General features: G+C 38.6%; 1 protein-coding gene and 1 long non-coding RNA gene across 7 annotated transcripts in view; one reads left to right on the top strand and one right to left on the bottom strand.

The window, feature by feature from the left end:
• The window catches only part of Moe (moesin), a 52,628-nt gene that overhangs the window by 28,969 nt on the left and 5,539 nt on the right, over positions 1–18,120 (top strand). For 3 of the 6 annotated variants that reach the window (XM_018107969.3, XM_018107968.3, XM_018107966.3), the window contains exon 1: positions 16,447–16,629. In XM_018107969.3, the coding sequence (XP_017963458.1) occupies positions 16,561–16,629 (69 nt within the window). In that variant the 5' untranslated portion in view covers positions 16,447–16,560. Of the gene's footprint in view, positions 1–13,355; positions 13,465–16,446; positions 16,630–18,120 lie in introns of those variants that run through there. The other 3 variants (XM_018107971.3, XM_018107970.3, XM_089262972.1) reach the window with 2 other exon arrangements.
• Positions 8,504–10,607, bottom strand: LOC149090690 (uncharacterized). The gene is made up of 2 exons (XR_016197249.1): positions 10,346–10,607; positions 8,504–8,955 (listed from the first exon to the last, which is right to left on the bottom strand). It is a non-coding gene; the product is annotated as an uncharacterized LOC149090690 (long non-coding RNA).

Genomic DNA, 18,120 nt, shown 5'->3' with positions numbered 1-18,120 from the left:
CGGCGCGTAGAGTACAGCACCAAAGCAAAGCCGGTGGTGGTGGTGGCAGCGGCAGCGTAGACGGCGGCTGCATTACGTAACAAAACAAAACTAATATGAAACGAAAAACGTTAAAAGTGGGCGCCTGCTTTCAAATTTCAATGCGCCAGTGTTGCCACCTGATAGCAGCTCCACTGACACTTGTTACGCTCAGCGATCTCTCGCTCTCCACTTCGCTGTGCATATGTGTGAGTCTGCCTGTGTGTGTGTGAAGCTTCAAGTCAGCCGCGTGACTTGCTTTTTGGGCTGCTGGCCGGCCATTACAATTTCGTGGAGCATCTCTCGAGAATCGAAAGCCACCCCTTGTACCCCTTATCCCCCGCCCCATCCGTTGCACACAGATAAAAACGTTGTATGTTCGCATTCGCTGCGCTGCGCTGCGACGTCGGCTCATTTCGCATTTGACTCTCGGTACGTAAAGTCAGCGGACAGCGCAGCAGCAAATAAAAAAAAATTGTCGAAATATACAATTGTGTTTATTTTTTTTTTTTTTGTTTGCACGTGTGCAAGTACGAGTGCAAAAGCGCGAGCGCAGCTGCGAGCGAAAGCTTTGGCGCGCGCTTTTTATCGTTTTATAATTTGTGTATTATTTGCATGTAAGTACAAATATTTGTGTACTTCTGGAACTGAAATTTAAGCATGTGTGTGAGTTTTTGTGTTGTTGTATGACTGGGTGGGTGGCAACGCCTTAAAAGTGCTGTGCTATCACTTGCAGCAGCAGCAGCAGCGGCTCTGCCCAATCAGAACTGCCCTTAACCCACTTAGTGAAGTGTGAGAAATTAATCAACGTCAAAAGCTCTCTGAGAGACCCGCTGCGTCATCAACGTTGTTTAGTGGGTCAATCGCCGGTCGACCTCCGACGCCGCCCCAAAACCGATCCACATACAACTTTAACCAGTTCTTCACCTCCCCTCCAGTCCCATAGCCAAACCCCTCCCATAGAGCAATGCCTGGCGCTCTCGTTATCTTATCTGGGAACAGTGGACAAAAATGTCTTTAAGCATTGCGTGCAGCACACTTAAAACGTTGGCGTCAACGGCAACGTTAACATTTACGATATGCGATCTCTTGCTCTTGCTCTTGCTCCTGCTTTTGCTCTTTCTCTTTCCAACAATACCACCATTAAAAACTGCGTGGGAGAGCTTTTACTTTTGCTCGAAATGCTTTTGAAAGTGAACCGAGGCTGACTGCGACGCTGACTGACAGACAGTCGAGAGTCAAGCTGCGTTGACCTTACAATGAGAGTGCAAGCGAGGGTAATGCGTAAGGAGTGAACTGAAGTGGAGAGATGAATGTGGAGAGTGTAATTCAAGGCAGACACAGCAACAACAACACTACAACGATTGTTCATTCTCCTTTATTTCTGCTTTTGTAAGTGATTTTGAATTGCAATTGTGGATTCCGCTGAACTTAACCTCGAAAGGGCGTCCGTCATATGTATGTTGTTAAATATTTCTGTATATCAAAATACCTTATTTATTTACACATAAAATAAGAGTACAGATAAATTACTGAACTTGGTCTATTTAGATATGTTAAGGCATATATCATGCGGCATATATATGTGTTTTTTGGGTACAGCATACATATAGAGGAAGAAAAAACCCCGTGGAGTATAAACTCAATTGGAGTATATATAGTTTTATGTGCGCATATATAAATATTTCTCAAATTTCGTCAACCTTCCAGTTCAATCATTACTTCATCATTTTGTTTTTTCCTAATAAATATTTTTTTTTTTTATCAAAGCAAAGCGAAGGAACAACAAAATTGATAAACTATTTTCACAGTGGTTATAAACATATATATGTATGTACGTAATGTTCTAATTTTGGTTGTGATCGCGGCTGTTTCTATCTACTTCTCATAATGTGTGTGTATTAGTGTAGACTTTGGTTTTATTATTGGCTGTTGCTCTCCGTACAACCTTGCACCTGCAGCTGTAGCTCCATCTATGGGACATTGAGCGAACTTTCAATTGACTGCAGCTGCCTCCGTCACCGGTGTCAACCGTAAGCTTCCAACTATGCCCCCTTCACGTTGCTCGCTGTTATTGATATGTTTTGGCGCTCATATCGCATAAAATGCCGCATGTCCCTCTCTCTCGCTCTCTCTCTCTTTCTCTCTTACTTTACATGAGTGTGTGTGTGATATTATTTCCTGTGCTATCTACAAACAGCAACAACAATGCTATTTGACTGCTGTTAACTGTCTTTCCTTGCTCTCTTGCTTCGTTTTGCTCTTCCGCTCTCTCGCACTCACTTACTCTCTATCTGTTTGTGGCTGCGCGCGTAAGCTGGCGTTGCTGCTGCTGCTGCTGCTGTTGCTGCTAAGCTTTGGTGTCGTTTCAGCGCACAACGTGCTCTATTATAAAATTTGCCATTTAGTCAGCAGCAAACTTGCTAACGCGTCTGTACAAAGCACCGCACGCAACGATTATTAGCTGAGCAGAGTTTCGAGTTAGTTAAAGAAGAAGCAGCAGCAGCATCGCAGCAGCTTTACCCCGCCCGCACTCACGCGCGTTCACTCTGACACTCTCTCCCTCTCTCGTTGACTCTCACACTCTCTTTTGGGAGTCAGCAGCGTCGACGACGCCGAAGTAACAGCCGCAGCAGCAAGCTTTTAGTTAGACAGTCGCGACGGCGCGCTCGTTTCAATTAGACGCAAAGTTTTTATAGTGACGTTTCGAATTCGCCTGGGTTTTATTTCCATGGAAATTGCAATTTGAATAAATGTCGTTTTTTTTCGTGTGTTGTGTTCAAGTGCGATTTGTATGAAGTCAACATCAATTAACAGAACTGCAAGAAGAAAAAAACAAACAGCAACAACAACAACAAGAAGAACAACAATAAATTTGCTTGGGTTGGTATTACAAATATATTGGCTTATTTATATATAAATATATTTATATGTATATAGAGATGTGCACTGTATGTGGCTATGTCTCGTGTGTGTGCATGCAGGTCTGCATGCGTGTATTTGTGTGTGTGTGTGTGTGTGCGTTGTCCAGTCAACGGCTTTTCTAAATTGACATACTTTCTAAAAGCGCTAGTCAAGCAGCAGCAGCAGCAGCACAAGCAGCAACAACACCAAGCAAATCTGACCAGCAACAAACAACAACAACAACAACAACAACCAGTAATGGCAATGGCTAAGTGCCACAGCAAATGTGCCCCTGCTGCTTGCAGCAGTCAAGCTTACAACGGCGGAGACACAGAAACAGAGACAGTGCCTCATAAACAAGTTGATAGACAGCCACAGACAGTCAAGTAGCAGCAGCAGAGACCGAGGCAGAGGCAGAGGCAGAGGCAGTGGCAGCGCGACAGAGGCAGTGGCAGCGCGACAGAGGCGTCCGGCGACAAGCCAGAGACCGAGACTGAGACGCTGGCAGAGGCAATAGCTACGATGCTTTTTATTCAGCTACTCGTTTGGCCAAGCGACTAACTGTAAATAAAAATGCAATCATGCCTACTTCAGCCAGCTCCACAGTCGCCTATATATACATATATGTATATATATGTGTATATATGTATATACGTATCTATTGGCAAAAGTCTCCCATATCTGTCAACTTAAAGGTGTTGTAAAACGCAAAAATGTTGCTGCAATAGTGAACCATATGAAAGTTGATAAACAAGAAGCGAACTAGAGCTGACTCCATGGATAGTAAGAGTATACCATTATGAGCAACTGTCTCTGGCTGGACATCTTTACAGCAATACAAAACTTTATCAACTAGCTATACATATATACATTTATGTATTATATATTGGCAAGTCTCAAGAAATGCAAAAATATTACTGAATTCTGTGAATCTTGCTGAAGTTGGAGAGAGAGAGAGAGAGAGAGAGATGTCAGAATTATAAAGATATTTAGATTTATAGATTGATATACATATATAGTATATAGTATATGTAAAATATGTAGAAAATAAATCCCATGGAATGTCATTTTTTATCCCACTTATTTTTCAAGCTTGTGAGTGATTAGAGGTCTCCATTTCCCTCTCTCTCTCTCTCTCTCTCTCTCTCTCTCTCTCTCTCTCTCTCTCTCTCTCTCTCTCTCTCTCTCTCTCTCTCTCTCTCTCTTTCTATTTCCCTTTCTCAATCAACTGAAGCTATTCGAAAAGTTAAGATCATTTCTCAAACAAATTAAACATTCTACAAACTCGAATTCAACTTTAATTAAACCGAACTGAAATTATAATTGAACAAATTAAGCTGTTTGTTTGCTGTGCAGAGAATCGAACAGAGATCACATAATACTATATATTGAGAAAATGCCAAGAGATTGCATGTCAAAAACTATGGATGGTAATGGTAATGGTAGTGGTAATACCCCATCATAGATAGACTATGGCCAGACTCTGGCATGTGAGGTGTGCGCGTGTTCGAATGCATTTAAATTGCCTCGTTTTAGTTATAATGCGAGCTTTTAATGTAGTTAAGACATAACCAATATAGACATACATAAATATATATGAAAATATATACATATATATTTTGTATATTTATATATATTTATGTTTTTATTTCAGCATTTTTTGTTGATTTTCTTACAGCAATGAACGATCTTCACTTTTTTCTCTCTTTTTCTCTCGCTTCTGTCTTTCTCTCTCTATCTCCCTCTCGCTCTCTGCATAGTTAGACTGGTCTGGCTGTTAAGGCCTTGTGTTGGCGGCTGGGGAGGCCATTGGCCATCGTGTTGGCCGCATTGCTAAAATTCCGCAGCTTTCTTTTGTCTTATTGCAGCTTTCTTCAGCTGAGCTATGTTAATTTTGTTTGTGTGTGTGTGTTTTTTCCTCTTCTTTTTTTAAGCATCCCAGCGAATGCGCCTAAGAAAGAGTTAAAAGAAACTGTAAAATCAAAACAAAAACAAAAAACAAAAAATATCTCTCTGAAGGTCATGCGGTGCTGAATTCTTAAGAGTAGGCTTGACGCTCAAACTCTTTCGTTTCGTACATTCTCTCTCAGCATTGGAAAATGTCAAATGCAAATAGACGAGGCGAATTGGCCAATTCGCCTGGCGCGCTAGGCTCTCTTAAATTAGCTGCTATTTTCGAACAATGTGCACAGCTTTCGGCTGTTGCCGTTGCTGCTGTTGTTGTTGTAACAGGTGCAGCTGGGACTATTGCATGCAAATACTTGTTGATAGAGCACACACGCTCACATGCACACACACACACGCGCATAGCAAGAAGCTGTCAAGCTGCGCTCGCTGCTTTATCGAGCTTTGCACAGCAATTTTTTTCATGTAAGAAAAAACATTTTTTTAAGTCTGTTGCGTCAAAGTTCAAGGTGTAAAAAATACGATAAATCTTGAAACATGCTTGTTAATAACTTTATATAAAATGTGCGCTGTGTGTCGCGCGCTATCTCGTTCCATCTCGCTCTCTCGTGCTTTGGAAATTGCCTCAAACTGAGCTCATCAGCCAATGGAGCAGCGCCGCGCGCACGTTTAAAAATAGTTAATTATTAATTGATGAAATGACTAATTGTACAATTGTGATTTTTTTTTTTCTGCCATATATTCGTTTTAGTTGTTTTCAGTTTTCATTAGATTCCGTTGCTTGCTTGTTGCCGTTGCATGCGTCAAGGTAAACAATTTCATTTGAACGGAGCTTGACGGGCTTGATGATGAATCAGTTAACAACAGAATCCAATGACGGCAATGCGCGTTTATAGCCAGGTTACTCAGTTAGACAAGCCGATAAATATCTGGCAATATACTATGTTGTGTGTATTTGTGTATAAACCCCCATTCAAACACACCCACATGCGGCACTTGCCCGAAAAAAAGGTTAGTCTGTGATTCAGCATGCGCCTCTTTCGGTATACCCTGTACATATTGAATGACTAAATAGGGTATAACTCGACAAACAACAAATCTTCAACTGTTTCAGTCAAGTCTTGGCAATTTCCTATTGTCCGTGGTATCTGGCAGTCGTTCAGCTCGACTCTTCACCTGTTCGAGAATATTTTTAATTTATTTGCCGTATAAAGTGTTCGCAGCTCTTACCAATTTGATTTTCTCTTGCTCGATTGCTTTTTCGCTATCATTTGGCCTACTTAGAGTGGTACATGGCCAAGGGGATTGATTGATTGATTGACTGATTGATTGATTAACTGGCAACGTGTTGACAACTGTACCAAAATAGCGGAGCTGGCAGAGCTAGCCAATTAGTCACAATTAGCATAGAATTCGAGGAACTTTAGTTTTACTGTTATTTTGCTTAGAAATTAGAAGTTTTAATTACGGTTTTTCCAACATTCCTTTGGTCTAAGAATTCCTTTGACTTTTTAGCTTGAACTCAAGGCTGGCTTCAGAACTTTTCAAAGACGTCAGCGTTTTCCAACACTTAACTTCTGTGCGATCGCGAATGTGTTTGTGCTTGGCCTTGCCTTTTGTTAATATTTGTTTTGTATCGAATTGGGATCCATTGGAGAGTGTTATTTACTTTGTTTTGTTATTTTTCTTGTTTTTTATATGTGTGAGTTTAATTTGTTGTGCCACTGTTTGCTTTAGTTTTAATGTTGTTTTAATGACAGCTGTGACGCGCACGATCTTGCTGCTGACGTCGCTGCCGATGCATATTTTCATTAAGCTGTTCTCGTTTTTCGGTCTTCCCTATTTCGGGACTTCATAAATCAAGCGAAGAGCATAAGTCCCTGAAAAAGTGCAAGAAATTTCCTATTCGAGTCATAGGCAATCAACTAACGTTTAGTAAAGCATCACACACACTCACACAAGTATATAAATATATCATACTCAATGGAGACTTAGGGCAACTCTACAGTTCAAGTGCTTAGCGACTGCGGTGGCGACGGCGGCGGTGACTGCGGCTGCGGCTGCATATCATATGCATAACCTCAAAACTCAATGTCACGCATATTATATACTTGCTTTTTTTTTATGGTGTCTGTGTGTGTGTGTTTCTATTGTTTGTGGGGTTTTTCTCTCATTTTTATTGTGCTGTATTTGGTTTTGTTGTCTTGACGATTAATATTTGCGTTTGTATTGTAGGTAAAATGAAATTAACTAACGAGTTGCGGTTGCGGCTATCATAAAATAAGTTGCAAATAATAAAAATAATAACAGCAAATGGCAGATGTGGCGAGTTTTTTGTTTGTCTCTTTGTCTCTATTATCTGTATCCCTGTTGCTCTGAAGCTTAATGAATGAATGTGCATGTGTGCTTGTATTGCATCATAAAATTAACCGGCGCACAGTTTTGCATGCAAATATCGTCGTTTTATAATAATAAAACACGAAGAAAAATGTGAAGCTTTTATGCCAGCAAAATATGACATAAAAATGTGCATAAATTTACAAGCCCGTAAAGCTGGAGTTAAAACGAATTACACTACAGAAAGTGAGCGGGAGAGAGTGAGCTTAGCGTGAGCCAAAGGGCGGACTGACAGAAAAACGAAAGGGAATTTTGCTCAAAGCACTCAAATTGTCTTCTGGCTCTCTTAAGGATGTAAACGAAGCAGTGCTTATGCTCAATTTGCAAACCCATGAAGCTGGAGTTAAAGCGAATTAAACTAGAGCGAGCATCAGCTAATGGACGGGCAGACGAAAATACAAAAGGGAATTTTGCTCAACGCTGTCAAATTGTCTTCTGGCTCTCTTAAGGATGTGAAAGCAGGGTTGCATATGCTTACGCTTATGCTCATGCGTGACTTGCTACAGTTAACCAATAGCTGCTGCGCTTTACACTCCCTTTGCATGTGCTGATTCGTCAGCAGAGTAGACGAATTCAGCATACGCAATGTTGTTGTGAGGTATGTGCGACAGAATGTGGGAAGGTGAGGTGAGGCAAAGTTGGTGTGGGTGCGGGTGCGTGAGTGCGTGCTTGGCTTTGTTTATCGATAGCGCGAAATTGAAGGGGGGAAGAACAAGCGACCCAATTGTCTGTCGTTGTTTGTCTGTTTTTTTGTCATTCATTATATGTCTATTTGCCAATTTGTAATTGTTTTTATACCCCACAAAATAGTTGACAAGGTATATTAGTTTTATGTAACATGTGTAAGGTACAGAGAGATAGAAATATAAAATTATTAATATATTTAATCTGATTTCGAATTTCTAGAATTAATTTATTTGATCAACATATATTATCTCGGTTTTTCGACGTATCGTTCTGTTCTGCATGGCTTAGGTCATCTTCTAGCCGAGTATTCCCGCCTAGAACATTTCTGTTTCCTTTTCGGAACTCTGTGTTTTGTTAGCTAGTTTTTTTTTCGGGCACGGACCGCATAGAAATATGTTGATATAAATTATTTTTGGAGCAATTGCTACACAAATATGTGTACATGTGTGTATTGACTTACATGTATGAGTGTGTATATATTAGATAAGATATGCACATGATTTCATTGTACAAATATGGGAGAATAGTTGCCAACGGAAGTGACGTTGACAGCAATCGAAATAATTAATAATAATAATAATACTGGGCAAGCTCAGTGCAATGCCAATTTCATTTTATTACATCGGCTTTTCTATATGCTATGCTCAACAAAAGGCAAATCGTTCTCTAAAACTAAAAAAAAAAAAACTTTTAAAAATAATGAAAATAAAACTGAAAACAAAAACGTGAGCATTAATTTGATTGCCTATTGCGGGCACGCCAATAAAGCAGGCAAAACGAAACGGTTTAAATACGTGTGTGTATGTGTGTCTGTGTATATCAGTTAAGTTTTTGAATGCACGTAGTATGACATTACGTTGCCAACACTGATAACCGGCACGTCTCCGTTACGTAATATGACCCAATTGAGATTATCATTAACTGGAACAGTACGATACACACGCACACACACACACACATACACACACACACGTAATTATTGACTCAAATTAGCCGGTCACCTGGTTTCGCATCAAAACTTTCCATTGATTAAGCTTCAAATAGCTGAAAAGAAAAATACAGTAAATAAAATTGTCAACAAAAAAACTACTGTCAATTACAATGTTGGCTTTGTTTGTGTGTTTTGCATGCCAAATTGACCAAAACAATTAGCAAAGCTAAGCGAAGATCCAGCTTAGTGGCTAACTAACGGTGCTCAAGTGAACTATGGGAGAGAGCTTTTTTGTTTTCAGCGTAGCGTGCGAGAGAGCAAGCTTTTTGGCATGGCAAAAAAATGTATGAAGTTCTTAAGCGCTTTATTGCCAATTCGCTTTCATTTATATGATACTTAAATTTTGAATAATAACATTGAGTATATGTATGTGCGTATGTATGTATGTATGTATACATGTATCAGTAATTGCTTCTATATGTTGGCAATTAAAATAATCATGCGCCAAGTGAGGCGCAATGTCAAAAGAAATTATTCGAAATATGTCGAACGCACTCAGCTTCATAGATATGCATAAGTGTAGAGGTGTATGTGTATGAGTGTTGTAGTATGTGTGTTTGTATTTGCGTGTCGCTGTTAATTATGGTCGCGTTGATGTTTTTATTTTCTCCCATCTCTAACCCAGCGCCATTGCTCTACACCCACTGCTGTTGTTGCTGCTGTTGCTGCTGCTGCTGCTGCTGCCGTCGTCTTGTCTATATATCTTGCTCTCCCCCTCTTGCTCGCACTCGCTGTCATTTGTATATAATGCGGACTTTTGACAGTTGCCTTTTGTTGTTTCGGCTTTGGCTGCTGTTATTTTCTTTACGTGCGCGCGTACCATTTGTTTGCTATCAAGAACATTTAAGCCTTAATTTGCTTCATTAAATTGTCACATTTGTATACTTAATGCGTCTATCTTATCCCCATGTTGGCCAGTGTGTGTTTCGATACATATGTATATATGTATGTATGTATATCTACACATTATAAAGCAAAGTTAGAAGAAGTAAAAATTTGTATCGAAACACACACAGGTATAATTAACAGCTGCTCTAAAAATATTGTTTTGAACCTGTAATTAACATTTGTTGCTAAGTTGCTTGTTTGACTGTTTGCCCTATGTTTTACCTCTACTCATTCACAAAACAAAACGAGAAGTGCCTATGTTTGATTATGCGACTAGACAATGCCCTGTAATACATAAAATTTGCCCACGTTAACAGAATCAAAGAAAGTATATATTGATATACATTTAATCAATTGCTATTGACTATGCTATTATCAGTTGCTCTTACCCCGCATGCCCCTTATGCTGCTCAGTGTTTACAGGGTATGCGAAAATAAACAGTTTACTTGGTCAGCCATTCATTCGTACGCTTGATTGCCGCATTTTAATTATTGACCACACAAAAAAAAAAAAAGCAAATACACACACGTATACATATACTCTCTCTCTCACACACATACAATGAAAGATGAAGAAAGAGCGTGCGATTGGGATTTGCGCTAAATCAACGCGGCATGAAAAGACGCATAATTGTTGAAATTAAAAGTTTGGCGCAGAAATTGTTTTGTCTATTTAGATGATGATTATTTATTATTATTATTTTTATGCTTGTTTTGCGACACCAAATGTAAATGAAAAGTAAAAGCGAATGGCAAAGAAAAAATATGACGGCACACGCTGCGACTGCGGCTGCTTCTTCTGTTGGCTCTGGCTCTGCCTCTGCCTCTGCCTCTGGCTCTGCTGTTGTTGTTGTTGTCATTTCGCTTTTATGTAGTTATTTGGCTTCCACTACGTTGCGCATACGCAATGCGAGGGATTCGCCGCGTCGCGTCACTTTTGCCTTGCCTTGCTCTCTTGCCGCTCTCTTTGCGTGCGCCGCTCAGCGCTCAAAATCTCATTAGCTGCGTGCTCATTTGCCTGTGTGTAGTAAGCTCGGATTTCTGTATGCTTCTGTTTGTATGTGTGTGTGTGTGTGTATGTGCGTGCTTTTCTCTTGCGGTTCCGGTGGTGGTCAAGCACTGAACGTAAACGTAAACGAAAACGTGATTTTTGCCCTGCTGCTTTTAGCTTGAACTCATTAAATGCAGTTAATGGATATTAAACATAAACAAAACAATGAGCAAATGTTGCGCGTGGGTTAACCCCATTGCTCCGGAGATTATGTAAACGTGTGCATAACATAATATAACTAGCCATAGCCCCAACTGGACAGTTATGGGCCATGCAGCGCTATCGATAACTTAAGCTGAACTTCAACTGTTGAACTATTGTGTGTAAAGCCATATAACTACGCATTTTCGCTGAATCATTTTCATTTCCGTTTCTGGCGGCGAACTTGAAAGCCCTAGCTAGATTTACACTCCCTCTCTCTGTCTCTCTCTCGCTCGCTCGCTGGCTCGCTATCACTTACTCTCACTCTTAGTTGTGCGCGAAAGAAGAAATCACAGTCGCAGATTAGGCAAAAGCATAATAAAGTTAAATCAAATAGCAATCAACTGAAGTAGGAAATGACGCATGTGCAGGATGCATTGCTGTGTGTGTGTGTGTGTGTAAGAGAGGGAGAGAGACAGATTGTGCGCACTTGACATTTGTATGATTCATCTGCCAATAGACGACACGTTTTGGGTCTCAACTCTTGATTCAAGCTGAAAGAATTTCTCGCTCATTTACAGCTGGAACAATAAAAAAAAATCAAATAAAATAAAATAAAAACAAAATAATATGAGCTCATTTCAAATTTACTGTTTGGCCCCCTGACTTGAAAGCAAATAAATAATAATAAAAACAAAAAATATATATATATAATAATAAAAAAAAAATGAGAAGCAACTGGAAAGTCAAGCTAACGCTAATGGAATACTCTATATATGACAATACATCTATTCCATATAGTTTGCACTTGCAAATCATTTGTAGGTTTACCAACACTGTCGCGATACTGCTGATAGTATACATAGAGCTTTATCATGATTCTATTACAACCGCCAATTGTTGGGTCTGAAATTGAATTTCTTATCAGAGCCGACAGCAAAATCTGATTACTGTTCGATCAGAAAAAAAGGCAAACGCTAAAACTTGAATACTTATCAACACTCATCTATTGAATTATAGAGAATTTTTTGTTGTTTGTTTGTTTTTTATCACATACCTCTTTGGAATTTCGTAAATATTTCGTGTAACTAAACAGACAAAGCGACAAGACTCATGAATGTCTACAACTAAAACAGTGTAATATAACTTCATATATATATTATTTATGTCTTCATGTCTGTGTGTGTGTGTGTATGTGTGTGAGTGTAGATATTGGAGTGTATATGTATTTGTGTACACTCGAAGTTCACGCAGGAGCGATAATAAAGTAGGCATGATGTCATAATTTGTGCAAACCCAACAACAACAATACAAAATCGAAACTTTGGAATGTCTTTTGCCTTTGCAGCTAATGATTATTAATTTGCATTTCGACGGAAACCGTTTTGTTCAAGCCAGTTTCAGTAAGCATATAGCGTGTGTGTGTCTCTCTCTGTGTGTGTGTGTGTGTGTGTAAACACAGCATATTTGCTTCGTAAATCAAATGAAGATGGCGTCTCTGCCGTGTGACGTCACAGTTGCTTTCAAAGCGCTTACAAAATGTCAGGTGTCAAAATGTCAATTGAATTTTCATTATGGAAGGCACCGGCTTACACAATCAACAACAACAACAACAACAACAACAACAATTTAATAAGAATTTTTAAAGTGATTTTTCAAATCAAATTCAAATGGTTGGTCTTACGGGTTTCCTGTAACTGGGTTCAAGGGCTCCTCCGCTGGGTCGCTGTCAATAAAAAAGCTCAGCTTATTAAAATTCTTACAAATATAAAAAATGTATATATATATATACATGTATATATATATATATTTTTATGACGATAAGTGGAGAACTTTATACGCTGTCGTAATCTAAACATTTTTTGGACTTTTTATTTTACTATATTTGTTTTTAATTGTTTTGCATTTCCGTTGACAAAATGTTATCTAAAGTTTTCAAGGGCTTGCGTTGAAAAGAAAAATAAATTAAATAAAACAAATAAATTTGAGTTAATTTTTGTGCACACGATTTGTTAATTAGAAGGAAACCAAAATGAAAAACTCGCTGTTTTAGAGGTTTGTCAAAGTGCCAGGTGAAATCAGAAATAAACGAATATTATATACCAGATATAGCAAAATGAGCCAAGTGCTATATGTGTGTGTGTGTGTGTGTGTGTCTGTGTACAAAACAGTTCCTATATATAGGAATTATGATCGTGAGCTTTCCATTTGCAGTCGCTTAACGCGTGCAGAAAGCAACTGGCCAAGAACTTTACCCAATTGACCACAAACACGTTCATACGAATTTTATTGTATTTAATACTAACTGCTCTACATTTTTATTAAGCATTAATCAATTATCTTACAACCAATTCTCATTTCAGTCTGAACAAGTAGCAAAACACAAAAGCAACAACAACAACAACAACACAGACGTCCCCAACAAATTCCATTATCAACAACGGGGTGAGGATAGACAAGCAGCAAAATGTCGCCCAAATCGGTAAGTAAAGCTTAGAATGATCGAATTTCAGTGGATTTTTGTTAATAGGCCAAAGTTTTTATGCCATAAATCCAACTGAAATAAAGTTACCAAAAGTACAGAATGTTGTAGAGAAACTTAGCTAGAAGCATAATCAGGTTAATGAAAGTTTAGTGTTGGTTAATGAGTGAGGGAGTGAGAAGGAGAGTATATGTGACAGCGTTGCCACATTGTAGATAGAATGCATCAATGTAAAATGGAGTAAATTGTTAAAATGAAACAAAATTTCGTCTATATGACAAGAAGGAAATGAGTCAAAAACCTTTTATGATAATATGTTACAGCTTAAGTGTTAATATTAAGCGTTGCCACCCTTTCATGAGAAAATATAGTAAAAAGTGAAGAAAGATGATATAAAAGTAAAGCAAAGACAATCTTTAAATAAGAATTTGAGATAAAATCAATATTCTACAAAAGTCAAGTTCAGACTGGCTAAGGGTTGCCACCTAATGAGGATAAAAGGAGAAAGAGAAAAGAGAAAAGGCGAGAAAAATAAGATTAGAACATGATTTCAAAATATACATGACATAAAAATTGAAGATCCTAAGCATATCATACAAAAGTAAAGTCAAAGCGTTGCCACCTGACGTGCAGAAGAACATAGAACATGAAATCCTTTTAACAAAATGAGCTGGAATGTGACACGAATATCTACTTGAATCAAATTCGCGATACATAAAACATTATTATCGGAAATTGTTTGCGGTATGCACAATGGTGATATCAAATTGAATTTGAATCGTTATGCAATCAATCAGGGGCCGCAATCAAATTAATGAGAAACTCATTTCGTGTTTGGAGCAGTAGCAGCAGCAGCAGCTGCAGCTGATAAAGGAAAACCAAAATAGCATTCGAATCGCAAGCAGCTTGTAAATTTCGATAGATTATCAAGCACAGATACTGCCACAAATAAAATCGCAGAAGAAGAGGACGAAGAGTAGGACGACGAGTGTGTACTTTCTTATCACTAGATGATTGACAGCAGAAGCAAGAAAAAAAGTAGTAGAAAAATATGAAAGACGTCATCGTCAGCTGCAGGCAGCGTCATTGAACTAGCAAATCAAAAACAGAAAAAAAAAAACAAGAAGTCCGGTGTTTTCCTCTTCTGGCACTACGCCAAACTATTAAAAGAAAAGCAACAACTAGTCTGATGACGTCAAAGATTTGCGGACGACGTCATAATACAGAAAAGTCCCCCACAATCCCCACTTGACCCATTGCCGTCTCTGTTGGCCGTCTTGTGATGGCGCTGACTGTCGATATCAGTTGACGACTGAAAAGTGATTTGCCTCGATTTGATTCGATTTCATTTCATTTGATTGACAGCGAACAGGACAGACAATAAATCAGTCAACGCATTCAGTGTCACCTTCTTTGCCCACTGTCTAAAACTATTGATTCATTAAATATGGCATATGGGGTTCCGTCTGCCCCATATATAAACAAGCATTTATCTAAATTTATATTATAATATATATAAATTTGCAGTTTGTTTTGTTTTATATGATCTAAGGAAGTGATTCAGAAATCGCTCTATGATTTATTTTGAGATCTTACAAATTTCAGTGGAAGTGAAGGCGAGTATAATGAAATGATAACGCTAAAGCTTAGTGAAGGGGGAGCAAAAAGAGATGAGAATTGAGACATATATGGAGATAAGGAAAAGTATGAGATTAGAGAGATGAGGAGAGGCAAGGCAGATGGAAATAATGAAAAACTAATGAGATAAAATAATGGAGATGTGAAAGAGACGCATGTAGAGCAAAAAGCAGATGAAGGAAGGGACAGAGAAAGAGAGAGAGAGAAAGATGAAGGGGGATTGAGAGAATAGAAGATAAGAGAACAGATGAGGTAAGATTGAGAGAATAGGAGAAATGAGGATAGATGAGGAAAGATGGGATAGATAGGTGAGAAGAGAAAGATAGAGAAAAAGAATGGTAGCATGGCAGAGGGAAAAAGAGAGATAGAGATAGAGTGCGTGAAATGAAGAAATGTAAATATTTGGAGAAAGATAACATAACGGCATAGCTAAATAGAAATGCGAATCCAAGAACAAGAGATCTAGAGAGAAGATAAAGGCAGTGAGCAAGAGAGAAATCTAGCAATAATTACCAAAGATAAACACATTTTTAATCTATTCTCAAACTCAAACAACGTTCTCTCATATCGTCTGCCATTTCGGGCTCTCTTCCATATTCAAATGTGGACCTACAGCTCGAATGACTATTTGATGAGGCCCTATTCGTGAATGCTAATAAAACGGTGAAAATAATAGGTCTCCAAATATGATGTATAGGCCCCTTCATAGTTATGTGCCTGATGTATTTACCTTAATGGGCTTGGCTAATTGCAGCTCTAATAGGACTGACAGCCAACGCGTCGTATGATTGACGTTGATTTGTTTATCCAGGCCGGGCCTCTTCGAACGCGATGGCTGTCCATTGGTTGGTCAGCAAGGTGCGGATGGGAGAAAGCACAGCTAACTGTGTATGCATGCGAGTATATATATAGATCTATCTATATATACATATATATCTGTCTCAGTGTCTATTTTTGGCCGCATAATTAACGTACAATTGCAAAAGAACCGAAATGAAAGCAGAGGGGGGGCAAAATGAAAATATAAATCTAGCATTTGTCGTTCAGCGAGCGGCACATTATTGCCCGTATTGCTGTCTGAAATTGAACAGTTGCTGTTGGGCTCTGACGTGGGTGCTCTGCTGCCCTGCTCTGTCTGCCTTCACCTAAGAGCCACCAGCCCCCGATTGGGTCTGGCATCGGGGCTGGGCCTGGGGTCTTTTCGACTTTGCCATTGCATTAAGTTAAGTTAAAAGCCTAGAGTCGCTTTTCCATTTTCCTCAGTTGACGCTGGGCAGCAGAACGACGCGCATTGGAATTTTCTACGATTTTCCTATTACATTTATTTATTTTTTTGCTTCTTCGTGCGCGCGTTTGTGTGTGTGTGTGTGTGTGTAATATACATGTGTGTGCGCATTACGCGCCATCCAAAACTTTGTAACTATTCAAAGGCTACTGAAAAACGCTTGGCCGTCCAAAATGGTCGTCGTCTCCGATACCAGTCGAGCGCGTCTTTCGCGCTATGGCGGCAGCGTTAAGCGTAAAATGGTACGGCGTTGAGCCTGCTCCAAGCTCCCATTTTGATCCCCTTGAAATACCCTTGAGGTGGGGGCGCAGTATACTGAATGCTCGCAGTTGCAGCTTGCCTAGGCTATTACTGACAGTTGTCGTTCGCTAATTGGATACGACTCAGTTCCAGAATATCATTTGAAAGTTAAAGCTATTGCTCTATGAAATATTATGAGGGTTATTATACTATATATATACATTTTTTTAAATAATAAATGAGAGTTTGTCGGGTTTTTGTATGGGTTTTTAAGTGAGTTTCTGATTTGTATAAGATTATTTTGCAGAGCTCTCTATTGAAATTCTAATTTTATTTAACATATATTCTAGATTTCTTAGGAGTTCGAATTGGAGTTACAGAATTTCTTAAATGGTTTCATAGATTTATATTCCCTTTACTCTTTAATTCTATTTCCTAGATTTCTTAGCAAGTCTTTGGTTCAATTTCCTGTATATATTCCATCTAGAAAAGTTACGATTTCTTAATATCCGATCTTGCAGGGTTTATACTGTCAAGGGTTTCAGCACTTTGCTCTTTGATCTTGGTGTTCTCTGTTCTCCATAGCACATTTTCCCCTTTACAGTTTTGTATTATGAAAATACCAGAAATTATCATATAAATGAGAGAGAAACTTGTTCTTCCACACATTAAGCGAATTCTTTAGCTTGTTTTAGGCTATGTAAACGTGTCTTTAGCTTGAACCGTGGATAGTTGATAGATACAGTTATTTGTATTCATATATACATACATCAATATTTATAAAGATATTGTGATCTTATCTTATCTTGTGATATGCACTGATTTGTCGAGCTATTCATATTTGTTTAAAAATTAAATACTAAAAATAGAATATAAGAAATATAATATATTTTATAGATAATTTTGCCTAATGAAGTATTTCCCAGTAATCTCGTAGAGAATTTCATTATAATTAATATCTATATAAATCATTAATATTTATAGATTTTTAACTGCTATTCAGTCAATGTGTCATTCGACTTTCTGATAGTTCATTTAACATTATTGACAAACGATCAATGGGATTTGCAGTTATATAAAATATGACGAATTTATTGAATAATTTAAAGCAGCATTTACATGAAATATACGACTTTTGCACAGTTATTTTCGTGTCGTTCTTGTTGTTGTTGTTGTGATGCATTTTTATGGTTTCCGGCTTGACAGAAACAACTAGAGTCAAATCATATATGTATGTATGTATAAGTAACGTCAACATTTTGGCATAGCTGAGAGCAATTTGTCATGCTACAGCTGCAGTAGCACTAGGAGTGAGCGGAAGGGAGATAGAAGCAAAGAGAGAGAGAGAGAGAGGGGGTTGAGCAGCTAGAGTTGGGAGGCGAGATGGCAACTGGTTGGTTATGCGGCTGTTTCCGTTGCCACACTCGCTTGCACAGTGGGGCCAATGAGTGAGTTATGCTTGTATGCACGTACCATACACATGACAACAACAA

The sequence above is a fragment of the Drosophila navojoa genome, chromosome X, assembly GCF_054131105.1.
Source record: "Drosophila navojoa isolate 15081-1374.11 chromosome X, UAZ_NAV_1.0, whole genome shotgun sequence".
NCBI lineage: Eukaryota > Metazoa > Arthropoda > Insecta > Diptera > Drosophilidae > Drosophila > Drosophila navojoa.
Note: the sequence above shows the minus strand (reverse complement) of the source record. Positions and strands in the feature narration are given on the sequence as shown.